This window comes from Salvelinus namaycush, chromosome 2 (genome assembly GCF_016432855.1).
Source record: "Salvelinus namaycush isolate Seneca chromosome 2, SaNama_1.0, whole genome shotgun sequence".
Classification (NCBI taxonomy): Eukaryota; Metazoa; Chordata; class Actinopteri; order Salmoniformes; family Salmonidae; genus Salvelinus; species Salvelinus namaycush.
In genome coordinates, this window is record NC_052308.1 from 39974896 (window position 1) to 39991877 (window position 16982).

Genomic DNA, 16982 nt, shown 5'->3' on the forward strand with positions numbered 1-16982 from the left:
GGTGCGACTCAATATTTGGAAGGTGTTTCTAATGTTTTGTACACTTAGTGTATAATAACACGTTGTTTTGTAAGAAACAAACTGTCCATAGTTAAGAATATTGCAATTAAACCTCAACTGAGAACCAAATAGTTAAATTATCACATTTGATATTGTGTAATAGAAACAATTCAACTGTTACACTTAGAGAGTGTTCAATGTTCACCATATTGAACATGGAATAAATAATAAATAATTAAAGTTGTTCAGACAGTGTAAATATAGTGTAAATGTAATACAGTGTAAATAACATTATTCAAGTATTAATTTGTATTGTCTCTCAACTCAAACATTGTACTTGTAGTAGTAGTGGTAGTAGAATATACTAGTAGTAATATAGGTGATTGGAATGGTTGGTAGTAGAATTAGACCCACTATTTGTGGTAGTTGTAGCAAGAAAGAACAAATAATAATTGAGACAACTGTATTTTTCAGGACATAATGCACTTAAGGTATATGCTAAACAATCAAATTAATAAAATTGAAACATCAACAGAAACACACTCTACTTGTAGTCCCTTCAAGTGCTGTCTCTGTGTGTTTCTTTTACCCTCTTTTCTCCTCAATTTCATGTTATCCAATTGGTAGTTACAGTCCAGTCGCTGCATCTCCCGTACGGAAGGTCGAGAGCTGTGCGTCTTCCGAAAACATGACCCTGACAAGCCACACTGCTTCATGACAGAACGCCTGCTTAACGCAGAAGCCAGCTACACCAATGTGTCTGGTACACCTGGTAACCGTTTCAGCGTGCATTGCATCGCATGGTCACGGCCAGCTGCGACAGAGCCTAGACTTGAACCAGGTTCTCTAGTGGCACAGCTAACACGGCGATGCAGTGCCTTAGACCACTGCGCCACACAGGAGGCCTGTCTCTGTGTGTTTTAAGGGCAGTGTGTAGGGGGCAGTACGGTTGCCTCACTGGACTGACATTGATGTGGTCTCCCACAGGGCACAGATGTCAGTACAACATCTAGTTTTGACTTACATTTAATTAAGTTGTCAACTAATGTGAATTCAATGTGAAATGAACCAAAAATGCCACCCTGTCATTCATTGGACCAATCAGTTTTCCATGTTGATTCAACGTCATCACATTTAATATTTTGGTTGAAATGACGTGGAAACAACGTTGATTCAGCCATATTTTGCCCAGTAGGCTAATAAAATATGTTAGTGTTTGCTCCTATGGTCATTGTCAGGCAAGACAATAGGAGTGTCAAGACAGCACAAACAGATCTGGGACTGGGGCCTCGTTTCCCAGTTGCGATGTACTGTAACTTAAGCATTATGATGATCGTATCAGATGTATCGCTATTTACAAACCAACGTTTTAATTGCGTTTCCTGAACAATCACGTAAAGAGAACATTCGCTAAGTGCGCCGCTAGACCACGTGTCGATAGTGATAGGATCCAAAGAAAAGCAGCGATGCTCTCGGAATCAGCTTTCTCCATTTAAATCATACCTTAACATTCAAATTATTCCACAATACTGACAACAGATCAGCTACTAGAGAGATATTACCACCCATGACTGTAAATAAGCTATTGAGGCAGCTTATTATGCTTACCCAATAATAATGCACTGAATCACAGATTGTACAAATGTTGTCACACACCATGAAACACATTGAGGCAAAATATAACTAAATTGATCCCGCTGGGCACACACTGATTGAATCAATGTTGTTTCCACATAATTTAAATAAAATTATGTTGAAGCATCTGTGCCCAGTGGGATTGAACATGAAATGATTTCAATATGATTGAAATAGGCTATATGGGCCGTTATAGGCTATGTATCTTTTAATGCAGTCATCTCGATTTTAATTTGAAGCACCATGTTATCCTTCACTTGTTTGTAAAATGTGCTAATACTTTGGTAACTTTATATCTGTAGTCAACTTCGTTCTGAAGTTATTGTCAGTCACAGTCAGACAGACAGCCTAAACAAGGGCAAAAAAGCATCCAACGATGCACTTTGGCTCCTCTAAAAGTGGTCTGGATCCCTCGTAGATGTGCAAAGTTTTACTAATGAAGGCTCTGGGAAAAACCTTCGCTACTAATGATACATTGCAAGAAGGTTCTAGCGATGATCTTAACGCTACGAAGGCTCTGGGAAATTACGCCGGGGCTAATTTTGCTGCTCTAGGTCACTAGTCCTGGGGAAGTTTGCACTGCCATTACAGCAGTCAACTACAGTAAGTGCCAGTGGCATACAAATCTAAGAATATTGTTGATTAACTGAAATCCTCAGGTATCTGCCCTGGTATCCTGAACCCAGCTGTCTGCCCAGTCTTGTCCAGGCTGTTCCTGCTTCTAGTATTCCTGTGGTACAGCCATTACAGAAGTCAATAAGGTTCCAGTGGCCAGATATAAAGGTGTTTTAACAGTTTAACTCAGCAGTCAGGGGCTTGTGTCCATACAGTAACAGTATATCACTGGGTTCCAGGTTAGTATATCAGGGGCGTTTTAATTGAACTCCTCCGGTATCTGTCCGGGTATCCTGAAGTCAGCTGTCTGCTGCGCTGTCTGGTCCAGGGTGTTCCTGGGACTGGATGTGCAGGCGAAGCTGGCTCTGGTCTCCACCGTACAGCTGGTTCTCTGGAGGAACTGCAGGAAGTTCTCGTGGGCTGAGCCCTCGTGGCCGCTGGACAGGGCCAGCTCGACGGGCCGGGTGGAGTAGCAGCGCCGCAGCTTACACAGCTCCTCCCTGATCTGGCGGTTCAGCAGCCCATAAAAAAATGGGTTGACGGTAAAGGAGGAGTACGCTAGCCAGGTGACGGCCTCCTCTAGGTCAGGTGGGACCTTGGGCGGGTTGTTGATAGTCAGGTGCAGGTGGAAGGCGAAGTAAGGCAACCAGCAGAGCAGGAACTGGCCCACAATGACCACCAGGGTGAAGGCAGCCTTGCCCCCACCAAAGGGCCTTTTTTGGTGGAGCCTCCTGGGGGTGTTGCGGGTGGTGATGATAGTGGTCTGGCTGCTGATGGAATCTGAGCGGTGTTTAAGATGGCTGGCAGTCAAGGACGGTAATGGTCCATGCTGTATAGCTGCCAAGCGGGCCACTTTATAGACGTTACAGTATACAGCAAAGATGACTGCAGCGGGCAGGCAGAAACAGGCCACTGTGAAGAGGACAGAGAAGGCCCGGCGGTGGCCGCTGTGGCTCCAGTGGAGAGAGCAGTGGGCGGCGCTGATGGAGCTCAGGCTGCCGTAGCTGGGCCAGCCGAACACAGTGGCCAGCCCCAGCAGGCCTGAGGCCACCCAGACCAGGACCATGACGGCTGTGGCCAGCTTCAGGGTCATCTTTACCTCGTAGCGCATGGGGTGGACAATGTAGTAGTAACGCTCCACGCTGATGGCCGTGATGGTGAAGATGGAGGCTGTAATTCATATCAAATCAAACGTTATAAATCGCTACACACAGTACAACAATTAAATGAAAGTGATAAAAAGAAGCAGAAGACAAAAAATTTGAGATTAATATTTGAACATAAAAAAACTAATCTAAATCAAACAATTGATTGATTAAAGTCATCAGAAATGGCACCCCATCCACTGTATAGTGCACTACTTTTGACCAAAGTCCTGGTGAGTAGTAGTGCACTATATACAGAATAGTGTGCCATTTAGGATGCAGCCCTAAATTGTGTCTGTCCCTTGTACTTTACCTGCGATGAGGAATACGTTGAGGAAGACGTACACCTGGCACTCCAGCACTGTGAACACCACGCTGGCGAAGTACGGCGAGCTGGACACAATTCCCAATGGCATGAGCAGCACGGCACACAGCAGGTCCACCGCACACAGGTGGCACACAAAGGCAAACTTCCTGAATTGAATGATTTTAACTTTATTAATCCCCAGAGAAGAAGCAATATACACCCCAAGTCCCGCTCAGGTAAATTATCAGCATTATCATCATACTGCAGGCCCGTAACAAGTAACCATCATTGATTCTTGTTTTAACCCATGCCCTCAATCAAAGCATCGGCCCCAAAGGTACAGTTCTAGACAATCTTGTATCTATGCCAATTCAAGTTAGCCCTATGGTATTTTCAAATAAGGGGTTACCAACTAAGCATAGTTCGAGGCATAGGCCTAATGGTTCCGTTCCAGGCAATCCTGTATCTATTACAATTCAAGCCAACCCCATGGTATTTTCTAGTAAGGGGTAACCTGTTGAACATGGCATGTTTGTAATAGAAATCCCGCCGCACCCTATCCACTGGACTGTTTCATGTAAATGCCAGAAGTTTGATTTCTAAAATGTATTTCATTGTAACTCTGGCTTCTCAAACATTCTGGTTATAACTGAATCTTTGCTTCTCAAACATTCTGGTTATAACTGAATCTTTGCTTCTCAAACATTCTGGTTATAACTGAATCTTGGCTTCTCAAACATTCTGGTTATAACTGAATCTTGGCTTCTCAAACATTCTGGTTATAACTGAATCTTGGCTTCTCAAACATTCTGGTTATAACTGAATCTTGGCTTCTCAAACATTCTGGTTATAACTGAATCTTGGCTTCTCAAACATTCTGGTTATAACTGAATCTTGGCTTTTCAAACATTCTGGTTATAACTGAATCTTGGCTTTTCAAACATTCTGGTTATAACTGAATCTTGGCTTCTCAAACATTCTGGTTATAACTGAATCTTGGCTTCTCAAACATTCTGGTTATAACTGAATCTTGGCTTTTCAAACATTCTGGTTATAACTGAATCTTGGCTTTTCAAACATTCTGGTTATAACTGAATCTTGGCTTCTCAAACATTCTGGTTATAACTGAATCTTGGCTTCTCAAACATTCTGGTTATAACTGAATCTTGGCTTCTCAAACATTCTGGTTATAACTGAATCTTGGCTTTTCAAACATTCTGGTTATAACTGAATCTTGGCTTTTCAAACATTCTGGTTATAACTGAATCTTGGCTTTTCAAACATTCTGGTTATAACTGAATCTTGGCTTCTCAAACATTCTGGTTATAACTGAATCTTGGCTTCTCAAACATTCTGGTTATAACTGAATCTTGGCTTCTCAAACATTCTGGTTATAACTGAATCTTGGCTTCTCAAACATTCTGGTTATAACTGAATCTTGGCTTCTCAAACATTCTGGTTATAACTGAATCTTGGCTAAAGAAGTCCATGCCGGACTCTGATGTGTATCTGACAGGTTATAACATTTTTTAAACCAACTCACACCATCTTTAAATACCTAGAAAAATTGACTCAATTAGATATTATTCTAACAAATGCCCCTCATTAATTGACAGCAAATGGGATATTTGCCAATGAGTAAACAATTTAAATCTCGCTCACGCATTATTACAAAGATACATTTTAGGAATTTTAATGAGCTACATTTTTTTGTATGAGCTGGGGTTGAGTGACTGGGGGGTTGTGTTAACTATTACTGATTTGGATCAGGTCCTTAATTTGTATATTACCCTGTTTAACAATGTTGCAGATAAATGTGTGCCGTACATAAAACTAAGGGTAAAAGGCCGATGTAATCTTTGGTTTACTCATGAATTGCTGAGGAATTACAGGAAAGAAATTTAACTTGGGCTAAGACTAGACGGACTGATTCTACATCTGATTGGCATCCTTCAGACATTTCAGAAATAAGTGTCTATCCCTGGTAAAAAAGAAAAGCTAAATCAAAAATTTCTTGAATTGTGTTTGAGAGAGTGGTGGTAATCCAGGCAATTTCTGAAAAGTGGTCAAATCTTTGAAACAAAACACCCCCTCCTCGTTGCCCCAGCAGGTTTTGACAGCCTCTGGTCCCATTCTAAATGAAATATAATTTGTGATGCTTTTAATAATAACCATTGTGCTTCAGCTGGCCACGCGTTTGAAAGGATAATCTCGTCCCATAGAGGGAGTCCTTTAGTCACCTCAGACTCACATACTTTATTTTCATTTCAACCCTTTGATGTCTATGATGTACTAAGTGCTTTGCTAAAGATTGATGTTTAAAAAAAACATTAGGTCATTAAGTTCACTTAATCCCTTCTTACTGCAGCTCTTCTGCCCCACATATTGCAGAACCACTGACCAATATTTTTTACTTGACAATTGATTTTGGTGTTATCCCTAAGATCTGGAAAGCGGCACGTCCTCCCCCTAGATAAAGGAGGAGATCCTTCTAACTACTGTCCAATTTCCAAAATATCTTGCCTTTCCAAAGTTTTAGAATCCCTGAATAACTTTTAGCTAATAACTTTTTAAACTTCTCACTCTATTCTTAACGTGCACCAATTCGGTGTTAGACCTGGACAGAGCACAATTACAGCTGCTACACTTGTTTTAGATGATGTGGTAAATTGCTTGGATCAAAACATTTATTGTGCTGTCTCATTTTTATAGACCTTTCCCAGGCCTTCGATACCACTGACCATCACATTCTTATTCAAAGGTTGAATGAAATAGGCCTGAATCAGGCTTCTTGCAAGTAGTTTGGAAACAATCTGACAGACAGGACTCTGATCTCTGGTGGTGTTAAGTCTAGTTTTCTGGATATTACAATAGGTGTACCGCAGGGGTCGGTACTAGGATCGGTTCTCTTTACTAGTTACAGTTGAAGTCGGACGTTTACGTACACTTAGGTTGTAATTAAAACTCGTTTTTCAACCACTCCACAAATTTCTTGTTGACAAACTATAGTTTTGGCAAGTCGGTTAGGACATCTACTTTGTGCATGACACAAGTCATTTTGGAAAATTCCAGAAAATTATGTCATGGCTTTAGAAGCTTCTGATAGGCTTATTGACATCATTTGAGTCAATTGGAGGTGTACCTGTGGATTTATTTCAAGGCCTACCTTCAAACTCAGTGCCTCTTTGCTTGACATCATGGGAAAATCAAAAGAAATATGCCAAGACCTCAGAAAAAAAATGTGGACCTCCACAAGTCTGGTTCATCCTTGGGAGCAATTTCCAAACGCGTGAAGGTACTACATTCATCTGTACAAACAATAGTACACAAGTATAAACACCATGGGACCACGCAGCCATCACACCGCTCAGGAAGGAGACGCATTCTGTCTCCTAGAGATGAACATACTTTGGTGCGAAAAGTGCAAATCAATCCCAGAACAACAGCAAAGGACCTTGTGAAGATGCTAGAGGAAACAGGTACAAAAGTATCTGTATCCACAGTAAAACGAGTCCTATATCGACATAACCTGAAAGGCCGCTCAGCAAGGAAGAAGCCACTGCTCCAAAACCGTCATAAAAAAGACAGACTACGGTTTGCAACTGCACATGGGGACAAAGATCGTACTTTTTGGAGAAATGTCCTCTGATCTGATGAAACAAAAATATAACTGTTTGGCCATAACGACCATCGTTATGTTTTGAGGAAACAGGGGGAAGCTTGCAAGCCGAAGAACACCATAGAAACCGTGAAGCACAGGGGTGGTAGCATCATGTTGTGGGGGTGCTTTGCTGCAGGAGGGACTGGTGCACTTCACAAACTAGATGACATCATGAGGAAGGAAAATGATGTGGATATATTGAAGCAACGTCTCAAGATATCAGTCAGGAAGTTAAAGCTTGGTCGCAAATGGGTCTTCCAAATGGACAATGACCCCAAGCATACTTCCAAAGTTGTGGCAAAATGGCTTAAGGACAACAAAGTCAGGGTATTAGAGTGGCCATCACAAAGCCCTGACCTCAATTACATAGAGAATTTGTGGGCAGAACTGAAAAAATGTGTGTGAGCAAGGAGGCCTACAAACCTGACTGATTTACACCAGCTCTGTCAGGAGGAATGGGCTAAAATTAACCCAACTTATTTTGGGAAGCTTGTGGAAGGCTATCTTTTCTGACATTTCACATTCTTAATATAAAATGGTGATCCTAACTGACCTAAGACAGGGAAGTTTTACTAGGATTAAATGTCAGGAATTGTGAAAAACTGAGTTTAAATGTATTTGGCTAAGGTGTATGTAAACTTCCAACTTCCAACAACTGTAAATAATGTTGGTCTGTCTGTTAAAACTTGTTATGTATGCCATTGCCCCAACTGTTGAACAGGCTATTTTAGAGCTGCCATTTGTTTTATAACTCGTGACAGTTTTAATACTCACCACTGTATCCTGCATCAAAAGTTTGGCTGGTCCTCATTAAAGTCCTGTCGATCAATTCGTTGCTCCCTTTTTGTTTACAAACTCCTTCTACACAAGCTTCCAACTTACCTAACTTCATTGCTAACGTATAAAAGAATGAGATACCAAACCCATTCACAGTGTTGGTTAACTCTTCAGATTCCTCGGGTATCCACGGAATTAGCTAAATCCTTTTTTAATTTCATGCCCCACATTTTTGGGATCACTTACAAAATGCATTACATTTGGATTCCCTGGTGCCACTAGAGCGTTTTAAAACCCTGATGTTAAAATTGTTCACCAAGGTGGGCAATTGTTTTGATTGATTTAGCAACTTGTTTATGATGGCTGTGATGTTCGTGATGTTCAAATGTAAGATACTTCTTGATGTATCTTGTTATATACAGTGGCAAGAAAAAGCATGTGAACCCTTTGGAATTACCTGGATTTCTGCATTAATTTGACATCAAATTTGATTGGATCTTCATCTAAGTCACAACAATAGACAAACACAGTGTGTTTAAACTAATAACACACAAATTATTGTATTTTTCTTGTCTATATTGAATACATCATTTAAACTTTCACAGTGTAGTTTGGAAAAAGTAGTTTGAAAAAAAAACACTAGGCTAATGACTTCTACAAAAGCTAATTGGAGTCAGGCGTTAGCTACCCTGGAGTCCAATCAATGAGACGAGATTGGAGATGTTGGTTAAAGCAGCACTGCCCCATAAACAACATTAACAAAATGTTTGTTTGCTATTCACAAGAAGCATTGCCTGATGTGAACCATGCCTTGAACAAAGGAGATCTCAGAAGACCTACGATTAAGAATTGTTTCCTTGCATAAAGCTGGAAAGGGTTACAAAAGTATCTCTAAAAGTCAGTGCAATGTAAGACAAATTGTCTATAGATGGAGAAATCTCAGCACTGTTGACACTCTCCATAGGAGTGGCCGTCCTACAAAGATGACTGCAAGAGCGCAGAATGCTCAATGAGGTTACGAAGAATCCTGGAGTGTCAGCTAAAGACTTACAGAAATATTTGGAAGATGCTAACTTCTCTATTGATGAGTCTACAATACGTAAAACACTAAGCAAGAATTGTGTTCATGGGAGAACACCATGGAAGAAGCCCCTGCTGTCCAAAAAAAACATTGCTTCACGTCTGAAGTTCGCAAAAGAGCACCTGGATGTTCCACAGCGCTAATGGCAAAATATTCTGTGGACAGATGAAACTACAGTTGTGTTGTTTGAAAGGAACACACAACATTATGTGTGGAGAAAAAAATGCACAGCACACGAACATCCAAACCTCATCCCAACTGTAAAGTATGGTGGAGGGAGCATCATTGTTTGGGGCTGCTTTGCTGCCTCAGGGCCTGGACAGCTTGCTATCATCGACGGGAAAATGAATTTATTTAAGTTTATCAAGACATTTTGCAGAAGAATGTAAGGCGATCTGTCCGCCAACTGAAGCTCAACAGAAGTTAGGTGATGCAACAGGACAACAACCCAAAAAACAGAAGTAAATCAACAGAATGGCTTCAACAGAATAAAATATGCCTTCTGGAGTGGCCCAGTCAGTCCTGACCTCAACCCGATTGAGATGCTGTGGCCTGACCTCAAGAGAGCGGTTCACACCAGACATCCCAAGAATATTGTCGAACAGAAACAATTTTGTAAAAAGGAATTGTCCAAAATTCCTCCTAAACGTTGTGCAGGTCTGTTCCGCAACTATAGAAAATGTTTGGTTGAAGTTATTGCTGCCAAAGGAGGGTCAACCTGTTATTAAATCCAAGGGTTCACATACTTTTTCCAACCTGCACTGTGAATGTTTACCTGGTGTGTTCAATAAAGACATGAAAAATTACAATTGTCTGTGTGTTATTAATTTAAGCAGACTGTGTTTGTCTATTGTTGTGACTTAGATGAAGATCAGATAACATTTTATGACTAATTTATGCAGAAATCCAGGTAATTCTAAAGGGTTCACATACTTTTTCTTCCCACTGTATATATACAGTACCAGTCAAAAGTTTGGACACACCTACTCATTCAAGGGTTTTTCTTTATTTTTACTTTTACTTTTTTCTAGTGAAGACATCAGAACTATGAAGTAACACATATGGAATCATGTAGTAACCAAAAAAGTGTTAAACAAATCAAAATATATTTAATATTTGAGATTTTTCAAAGTAGCCACACTTTACCTTGATGACAGCTTTGCACACTCTTAGCATTCTCTCAACCAGCTTCACCTGGAATGCTTTTCCAACAATCTTTAAGGACTTCCCACAAATGCTGAGCATTTGTTGGCTGCTTTCCTTCGCTCTGCGGTCCAACTCATCTCAAACCATCTCAATTTGGTTGAGGTCAGGAGATTGTGGAGGCCAGGTCATCAGATGCAGCACTCCATCACTCTCCTTCTTGGTCAAAAAGTCCTTACACAGCCTGAGGTTGTGTTGGGTCATTGTCCTAAATGACAGTCCCACTAAGCGCAAAACAGATGGGATGGCGTTTCGCTGCAGTATGCTGTGGTAGCCATGCAGGTTAAGTGTGCCTTGAATTCTAAATAAATCACTGACAGTGTCACCAGCAAATCATCCTCACACCATCACACCTCCTCCTCCAAGCTTCACGGTGGGAAGCACACATGCCGAGATCATCCATTCACCTACTCTGCGTCTCACAAAGACACAGCGGTTGGGCCCAAAAATCTCACATTTGGAATCAGACCAAAGGACAGATTTCCACCGGTCTAATGTCCATTACTCGTGTTTCTTTGCCAAAGCAAGTCTCTTCTTCCTATTGGTGTCCTTTAGTAGTGGTTTCTTTGCAGCAATTCAACCATGAAGGCCTGATTCACGTAGTCTTCTCTGAACAGTTGATGTTGAGATGTGTCTATTACTTGAACTCTGTGAAGCATTTATTTGGGCTGCAATTTCTGAGGCTGGTAACTCTAATGAATTTATCCTCTGAGCAGATGTAACACTGGGTCTTTCTTTCCTGTGGCGGTCCTCATGAGAGTCAGTTTCATCATAGCGCTTGATGGTTTTTACGACTGCACTCAAATTTTACGCATTGACTGACCTTCAAGTCTTAAAGTAATGATGGACTGTCATTTCTCTTTGCTTATTTGAGCTGTTCATGCCATAATATGGACTTGATATTTTACCAAATAGGGCTATATTCTGTATACCAACCCTAACCTTTCACATTAATAACCTCTACAGGATCATTGTCCCCCTGCGGGACGGTTGAGTTAACGTGCGCTAATGTGATTAGGACATAGACATATCTGATATGGGAAGAAAGCTTACATTCTTGTTAATCTAACTGCACTGTCCAATTTACAGTAGCTATTACAGTGAAATAATACCATGCTATTGTATAAGGAGAGTGCACAGTTATGTACTTGAAAATGTATCAATAAACCAATTAGGCACATTTGGGCCGAAGTGATACAACATTTTGAACTGTACATGGTCTAAAACTTTGCACATACACTGCTTCCATCTGATGGCCAAAATCTAAATTGCGCCTAAAGTGCAATAATACATTGTGGCCTTTCTCTTGCGTTTCAAAGATGATGGGCAGATTAGATCTTTTACTAGATCTAATGTGTTATATTCTCCTACATTAATTTCACATTTCCACAAACTTCAAAATGTTTCCTTTCAAATGGTATTAAGAATATGCATATCTTTGATTCAGGTCCTGAGCTACAGGGAGTTATATTTGGGTATGCCATTTTAAGGTAAAATTGAAAAAAACATCCGATCCTTGAGAGGTTTTTAATAGCCTGTTTAAATGTCAAACGTCAATTAGTGACAGACTCATTACTTCCAAAGCAAAGTACATTTTTGGGCTCCTCGTCCTCAGCTAAAGAAGGTTGTAGCGCAGCCTCTGAATGTCATAGAGACAAACCAAATATATCCCATTTGCATCAGAGTTGTGACTTTCCCCTGCGTCTTACAGCTTGTTTTTAGCGTAAAGCATTGCGGACTTAAGTGTTGTTATAGATCGCTTTATACAATCAGGTCCATTAAATTTGTTTTCAAAATCTTAAGTTAACAAGGGGTAGGCCAATGCTTTCTTTAACAAAAGCCATAGTACCCTCACATACCTCCTCAACTCAAGCCCTGGTTTTGACTTAACACACCAAGCTCTTCACTGACACTGAGATATTTAAGGAGTGCATGATGACTGAAGGAATTGGCTGACCAAATCTATGGATAGTAGACTATAATGTTGCCTGTCAAACAGGAAGGTCTACCTCTTATTTATTGAATAGGAAGAAATCGTCTCCAACACAAAGCCCTCCTGTTGTTAGTAGCCTACATTAACATTAAAATGAAGAATGTTTAAATGAATTAGGTGTTCTCAAATTAGCCTACTTTCAGCACCCATGTGCTGTCCATCGCCACGGCTGCCACTTCATAGTAATGTATGTAGATTACTCGAATATGGGTTATTGTGAGGTCAATAATAACTCTGATAAATTGCTTCATTATGGGCAATGAAACATTGTTTTTATTAAAATCAATTATAGCAATAGCAACCTTACCTCCGGTCCCCCTTCTCATTTATACAGCTTAACAAGATATCAGTAGGCCTAGTCTGTGCGCACAGATATTGCATTTTTGGACAAATTGACTTGCCTCCTAAAGTGCCACCGTACAGAGCACAGTCATTGGTTAGGCGGCACAAAAGGGTTTACATCAGCAAGAGCAGGGCAGGCTGGGGCTCATGATTGGGAACGCCTGTCCATTGCTGTGTGTGATGTACTGTAGTCTAGTTTTATATACACCATCCCAGCAGGGCAAAATCTAGGAAATATAACTTTGCAATGTGCTTCTCCAAGCATACTCTTCATATAGCCTTGGCCTAAGCCTATTTTATAGGCCAGCCTTTCTCAAACTTTTTGTGCCAGGGACACCATAGAGGTGTCAAGGTGTTTTCAACAGCTAGTCTGTTGCGATATTTTGATTTTGTTGCAGCAAGAGAGGAGACACTGGTCTCACATAAGTAGGTAGAATGAAGGGGGATTTATGTCTTCACTGCCATCTTGTAGAGTTGCGGGTATTCTCCGCTGCTGAACAGCCAGAATGTGAACAGACACATCTCATTAAAATGAGCGTGCAGGCCTTGGTCACAGGACAGCTCCAATAGTTTATCATTAAGAACCGGTGATAAGCTGTGACATGCTGACTAGACCGAGCAAGCGCGTGCGTCATAGCTTGATATTGCTAGCTAGTTTGTCCTGCGATATAATGTATTTCATTTTATTTAACTAGGCAAGTCAGTTAAGAACAAATTCTTATTTACAATGACGGCCTACCCTGGCCAAACCATAACCCGGATGACGCTGGGCCAATTATGCACCACCCTATGGGACTCCCAATCACGTCCGGTTGCGGCACAGCCTGGAATCGAACCAGGGTCTGTAGTGATGCCTCTAGCACTGAGATGCAGTGCCTTAGAGCGCTTGTTCAATTGGGAGCCCCATATAAACATTGGGTTGTTATTTTACCTGAAATGCACAAGGTCCTTTTTTCTGGACCTTTGTAGAATTTAGACCCAAAATCATGTGTTCTCTACTCCGCCAATTAATCTACAGATATCAGTCTTTTTCCTTCTTCTTCTTCCTCTTCTTCCGTGGACTTTATATGGCGGTTGGCAACCAACTTTAAGGTGCATTACCACCTCCAACTAGACTGGAGTGTGGACCTCAGTTCATCTTTCAATCCCCCATGTGGGTATATGGTCCTAAAAACCAATGATGAGATGGGAAAGGTGGGACTTGCAGCTTGTCAAGCATCTACATTTGTTTTGCAATGCTCGTGCATGCAACGCGGGCAGTGTGGTCAGCATGTCTCTTCAGTACTGGTGAACAGATTATGCATCCACTGCTTTCCCGGGTGTGGATCAGATTGTGAGTGGAAGTAGTCCTCGAATTTGAGCCGAGTTTTGCTTAGATGTGTCCCCATCAATTTACACATGTGATCCGTATCCACATCACCCACGTCAGCCAGAGTTGAGAATAGGGGGAACATATAAAAAATGCCTCTATACACTCGGTCTCTCCAGGCGCCCAGGTTTTTCTTGAAATCGCATTTTGAAATCAATTTTTTAATTTGCTTGGGAAATGTCACTTGCGTGTTCCTGCATGGATAGGTTGAGCAGCTGTCTCGTCGGTAGACCTACAGATCCTGATACAATGGTCCCATTGTAATCCATGTCCCTTTATGTACTCATTCAGAAAATATAATATTTCACCTGCAGGGTTATTTTGAGGCAACTCTTTGCAACAATGAAATGATTCATACATGTAGCGAATATATACAAGAAGCGTTCATTTCAAATGTCAGTCGTCTCATCTAATTGGATTGCAAAGTGTGGGCTCTGTCTAAAACCTGCATGTGATTCAATATCATCTGCCATATCCTGGATTCTACGTGTGACAGTGTCATTGGAAAGTGGGATTACACTGATCTTTGTAGCAGCAGTTGGGTCTAAAACCTTTTGGCAAGGATCCACGACTGAGGGCATGACCATCTTTTCAACTATAGTGAAAGGAGCCTGGAAAATGTTATGAGAGAGGAAGTATGACGCCTTCAGTAAACTCTCATTGTCTGTGAAATTATTGTGCAGCATTTTTGTTTGGTTGGACTTCTCTTTTTTGTAAAAATAAATAAATAAATCTGGTTAATGCTTGAGATGTGGATACTTTGTTTCTAAATGGCTGCAGAGTTTCTATAACTTCATAGCATTGTTACTGAGGCAAGTCTGATATATCACACAGACTGGTTTTGGCAGGCAGGTCTCATTTGAAAAAAATCCAGAGAGAAAGAGAGCATGCAGGCTGCACAGCAGGGTTAGCTTGTGTGTGTGTGTGTGTGTGTGTGTGTGTGGTTTTGGTGTAGCTATACTTAGTCATGGCAACACAATTTCCTTACTGTGTCATGCATAGTTCAGCGCATTGGGCAAGTATTTATTTGAGTCAAATATGCTGCAGACCACAACAACACAAAAAAAACATAATATTCAAGACAAATATGCTGCAGACCTGCAGGCATTCCTCCACAGAACTGCGCTGGGGTTTGAGAAAGGCTGGTATAGGCTATAGATAAGGCAGAGAATCAGGGATGAGGGGCATCATTGGGCACACATGAAATACTATAATAAGCAACTAACTCTCAAACCCTGAGCAATATGACATGTAATCTATTACAAATGACATGACCCTCCCTTGGACAAAAAAATAAATAAATACTAAACCCTCCCCCTGACTGAAATTGAAAAAGCATGACCCTCCCCCATTTTCCTCAGGGTAACTATTGTGTACATTGTACCTCTCCCTTAGCCTATTCAATTAGGCTGAGGAGATGCACTTACTGTACTATAGTCATATTTTTTTACCTCTTGAGATGGTAAAACGTGTGCTTTTTATAACAGAATGTTAAAATGAGGTGAAATCAAAAGTTGTTTATTTACTCACCATCACAATTTAAATTATAGCACTGCCGATGTTTTGGCTCGGTGGCCCCAAAAATGATCTACAGTCATTTAAGAAGTCGAATTAGGAACCACTTTGGCCACGCATGTCATAGCCATGCATTTCTGGAATATTGTCAGGCATTACAAGCATTTGAGCAAAGATACAAATGCATGTACATGTATTTGAAATACATTTTACGTGATGTTAAATATATTGAAATGTATTTTTTTCTGTATGTGTTCATTAGAACAAATTGAACTTACGCACTGATGTCTGGTGAAACAAGTACAATAGATATAGATATAAATTCCAGAAGATACAACTCAATTATTTAATAGTATACGCAATAGAAACAAGGAGATTGTGCATACATTATCAGTGCATTAGAAAGTCATAGGGGACCCAAGTTCATTTTATGATGTACAGTGTATCTGTTTTCAGGTATTTATAATCTGGTGTATTTTTTACCAGCCTGCCAGCCAAAACAAGATGGCCACAATGGAAATAAATTGCTAAACTGTTTTGTGTTATTCTTGTTGATTACGCATTGTATTCACTTGTGTGTTATCCTTGATGATTATCAATTGTGGTTGAATTACATTTTTAAATGGTCAAATAAATCAAATCAAAAAGTACCAAAGTACCTGAGGTGCGGGGCTTTGACCACGACCACCAGCACAGCTGTGTTAGCCAGCAGCGCCACCACGTTCAGGGTCACCATGAAGAATATCCCTGACAGGTCCTTGAAGCGTGTCTGGGAGTTGGGCAATGTGCCCAGCTGTCTGCTAGGGGCTGAAGGGAGGGGCGCCCCCAGCCCCCACCACCACAGGCTCTCATTGGCTGTCGCATCATTGAGGTCAGGGGTCAGAGGTGAACCAGAGTGTTCCATAGTTCACAATGAGAGTTCCAGAACAGACATAACGAGTGTTCCATTAGGCCTAGAATCCCCCATCTTTCACTGGTGTGGTGAGCCAGAGGATTCCTTCTGCTTAAGAGTCAAACGGTTAAACTATGTTTACCTGTTGGAAGAAAAAGGAAGACGTCATCAATGGACTGGGTGTGTTTTTGGGGATACTTTTGTATTGACAGTAAATCATCATAAGCCAAGTTCTGTAGGCCATTTCACCTTGAAATACACATTGGCAAAAACAACACAAACACTGACATCATAATTCACCATTGCAAGAGAATGATGAGATTATCTCTGCATGCTAAACCCTGTTCCGTTTTCATTATTGCAATGTCCCACTTAATACTGTCAAGGGATAATAACAACTATTTAACATCGAATCCACAACGGAAGTGACATTTTTCTATTGTTTAG

The 16982-nt window shown here is 40.9% G+C and overlaps 1 protein-coding gene across 1 annotated transcript; it reads right to left on the reverse strand.

Moving 5' to 3' along the window:
- Positions 1-2509: 2509 nt before the first annotated feature.
- On the reverse strand, positions 2510-16547 carry LOC120021666 (probable G-protein coupled receptor). Its single transcript, XM_038965491.1, has 3 exons — positions 16303-16547; positions 3709-3869; positions 2510-3420 (listed from the first exon to the last, which is right to left on the reverse strand). Exons 1-3 carry the CDS (start codon positions 16545-16547, stop codon positions 2510-2512), a joined length of 1317 nt encoding a protein of 438 aa, XP_038821419.1.
- Between the last annotated feature and the right edge of the window lie 435 nt (positions 16548-16982).

What these genes read in the sequence shown, in the direction of transcription:
- LOC120021666 (XM_038965491.1), bottom strand. Translation starts at nt 16,547, where the DNA reads ATGGAACACTCTGGTTCACCTCTGACCCCTGACCTCAATGATGCGACA. An exon ending in GTCAAAGCCCCGCACCTCAG is followed by an intron (nt 3,870 to 16,302) that starts GTACTTTGGTAC and finishes CATTCAATTCAG; the next exon opens with GAAGTTTGCCTTTGTGTGCC. An exon ending in CAACGTATTCCTCATCGCAG is followed by an intron (nt 3,421 to 3,708) that starts GTAAAGTACAAG and finishes TATGAATTACAG; the next exon opens with CCTCCATCTTCACCATCACG.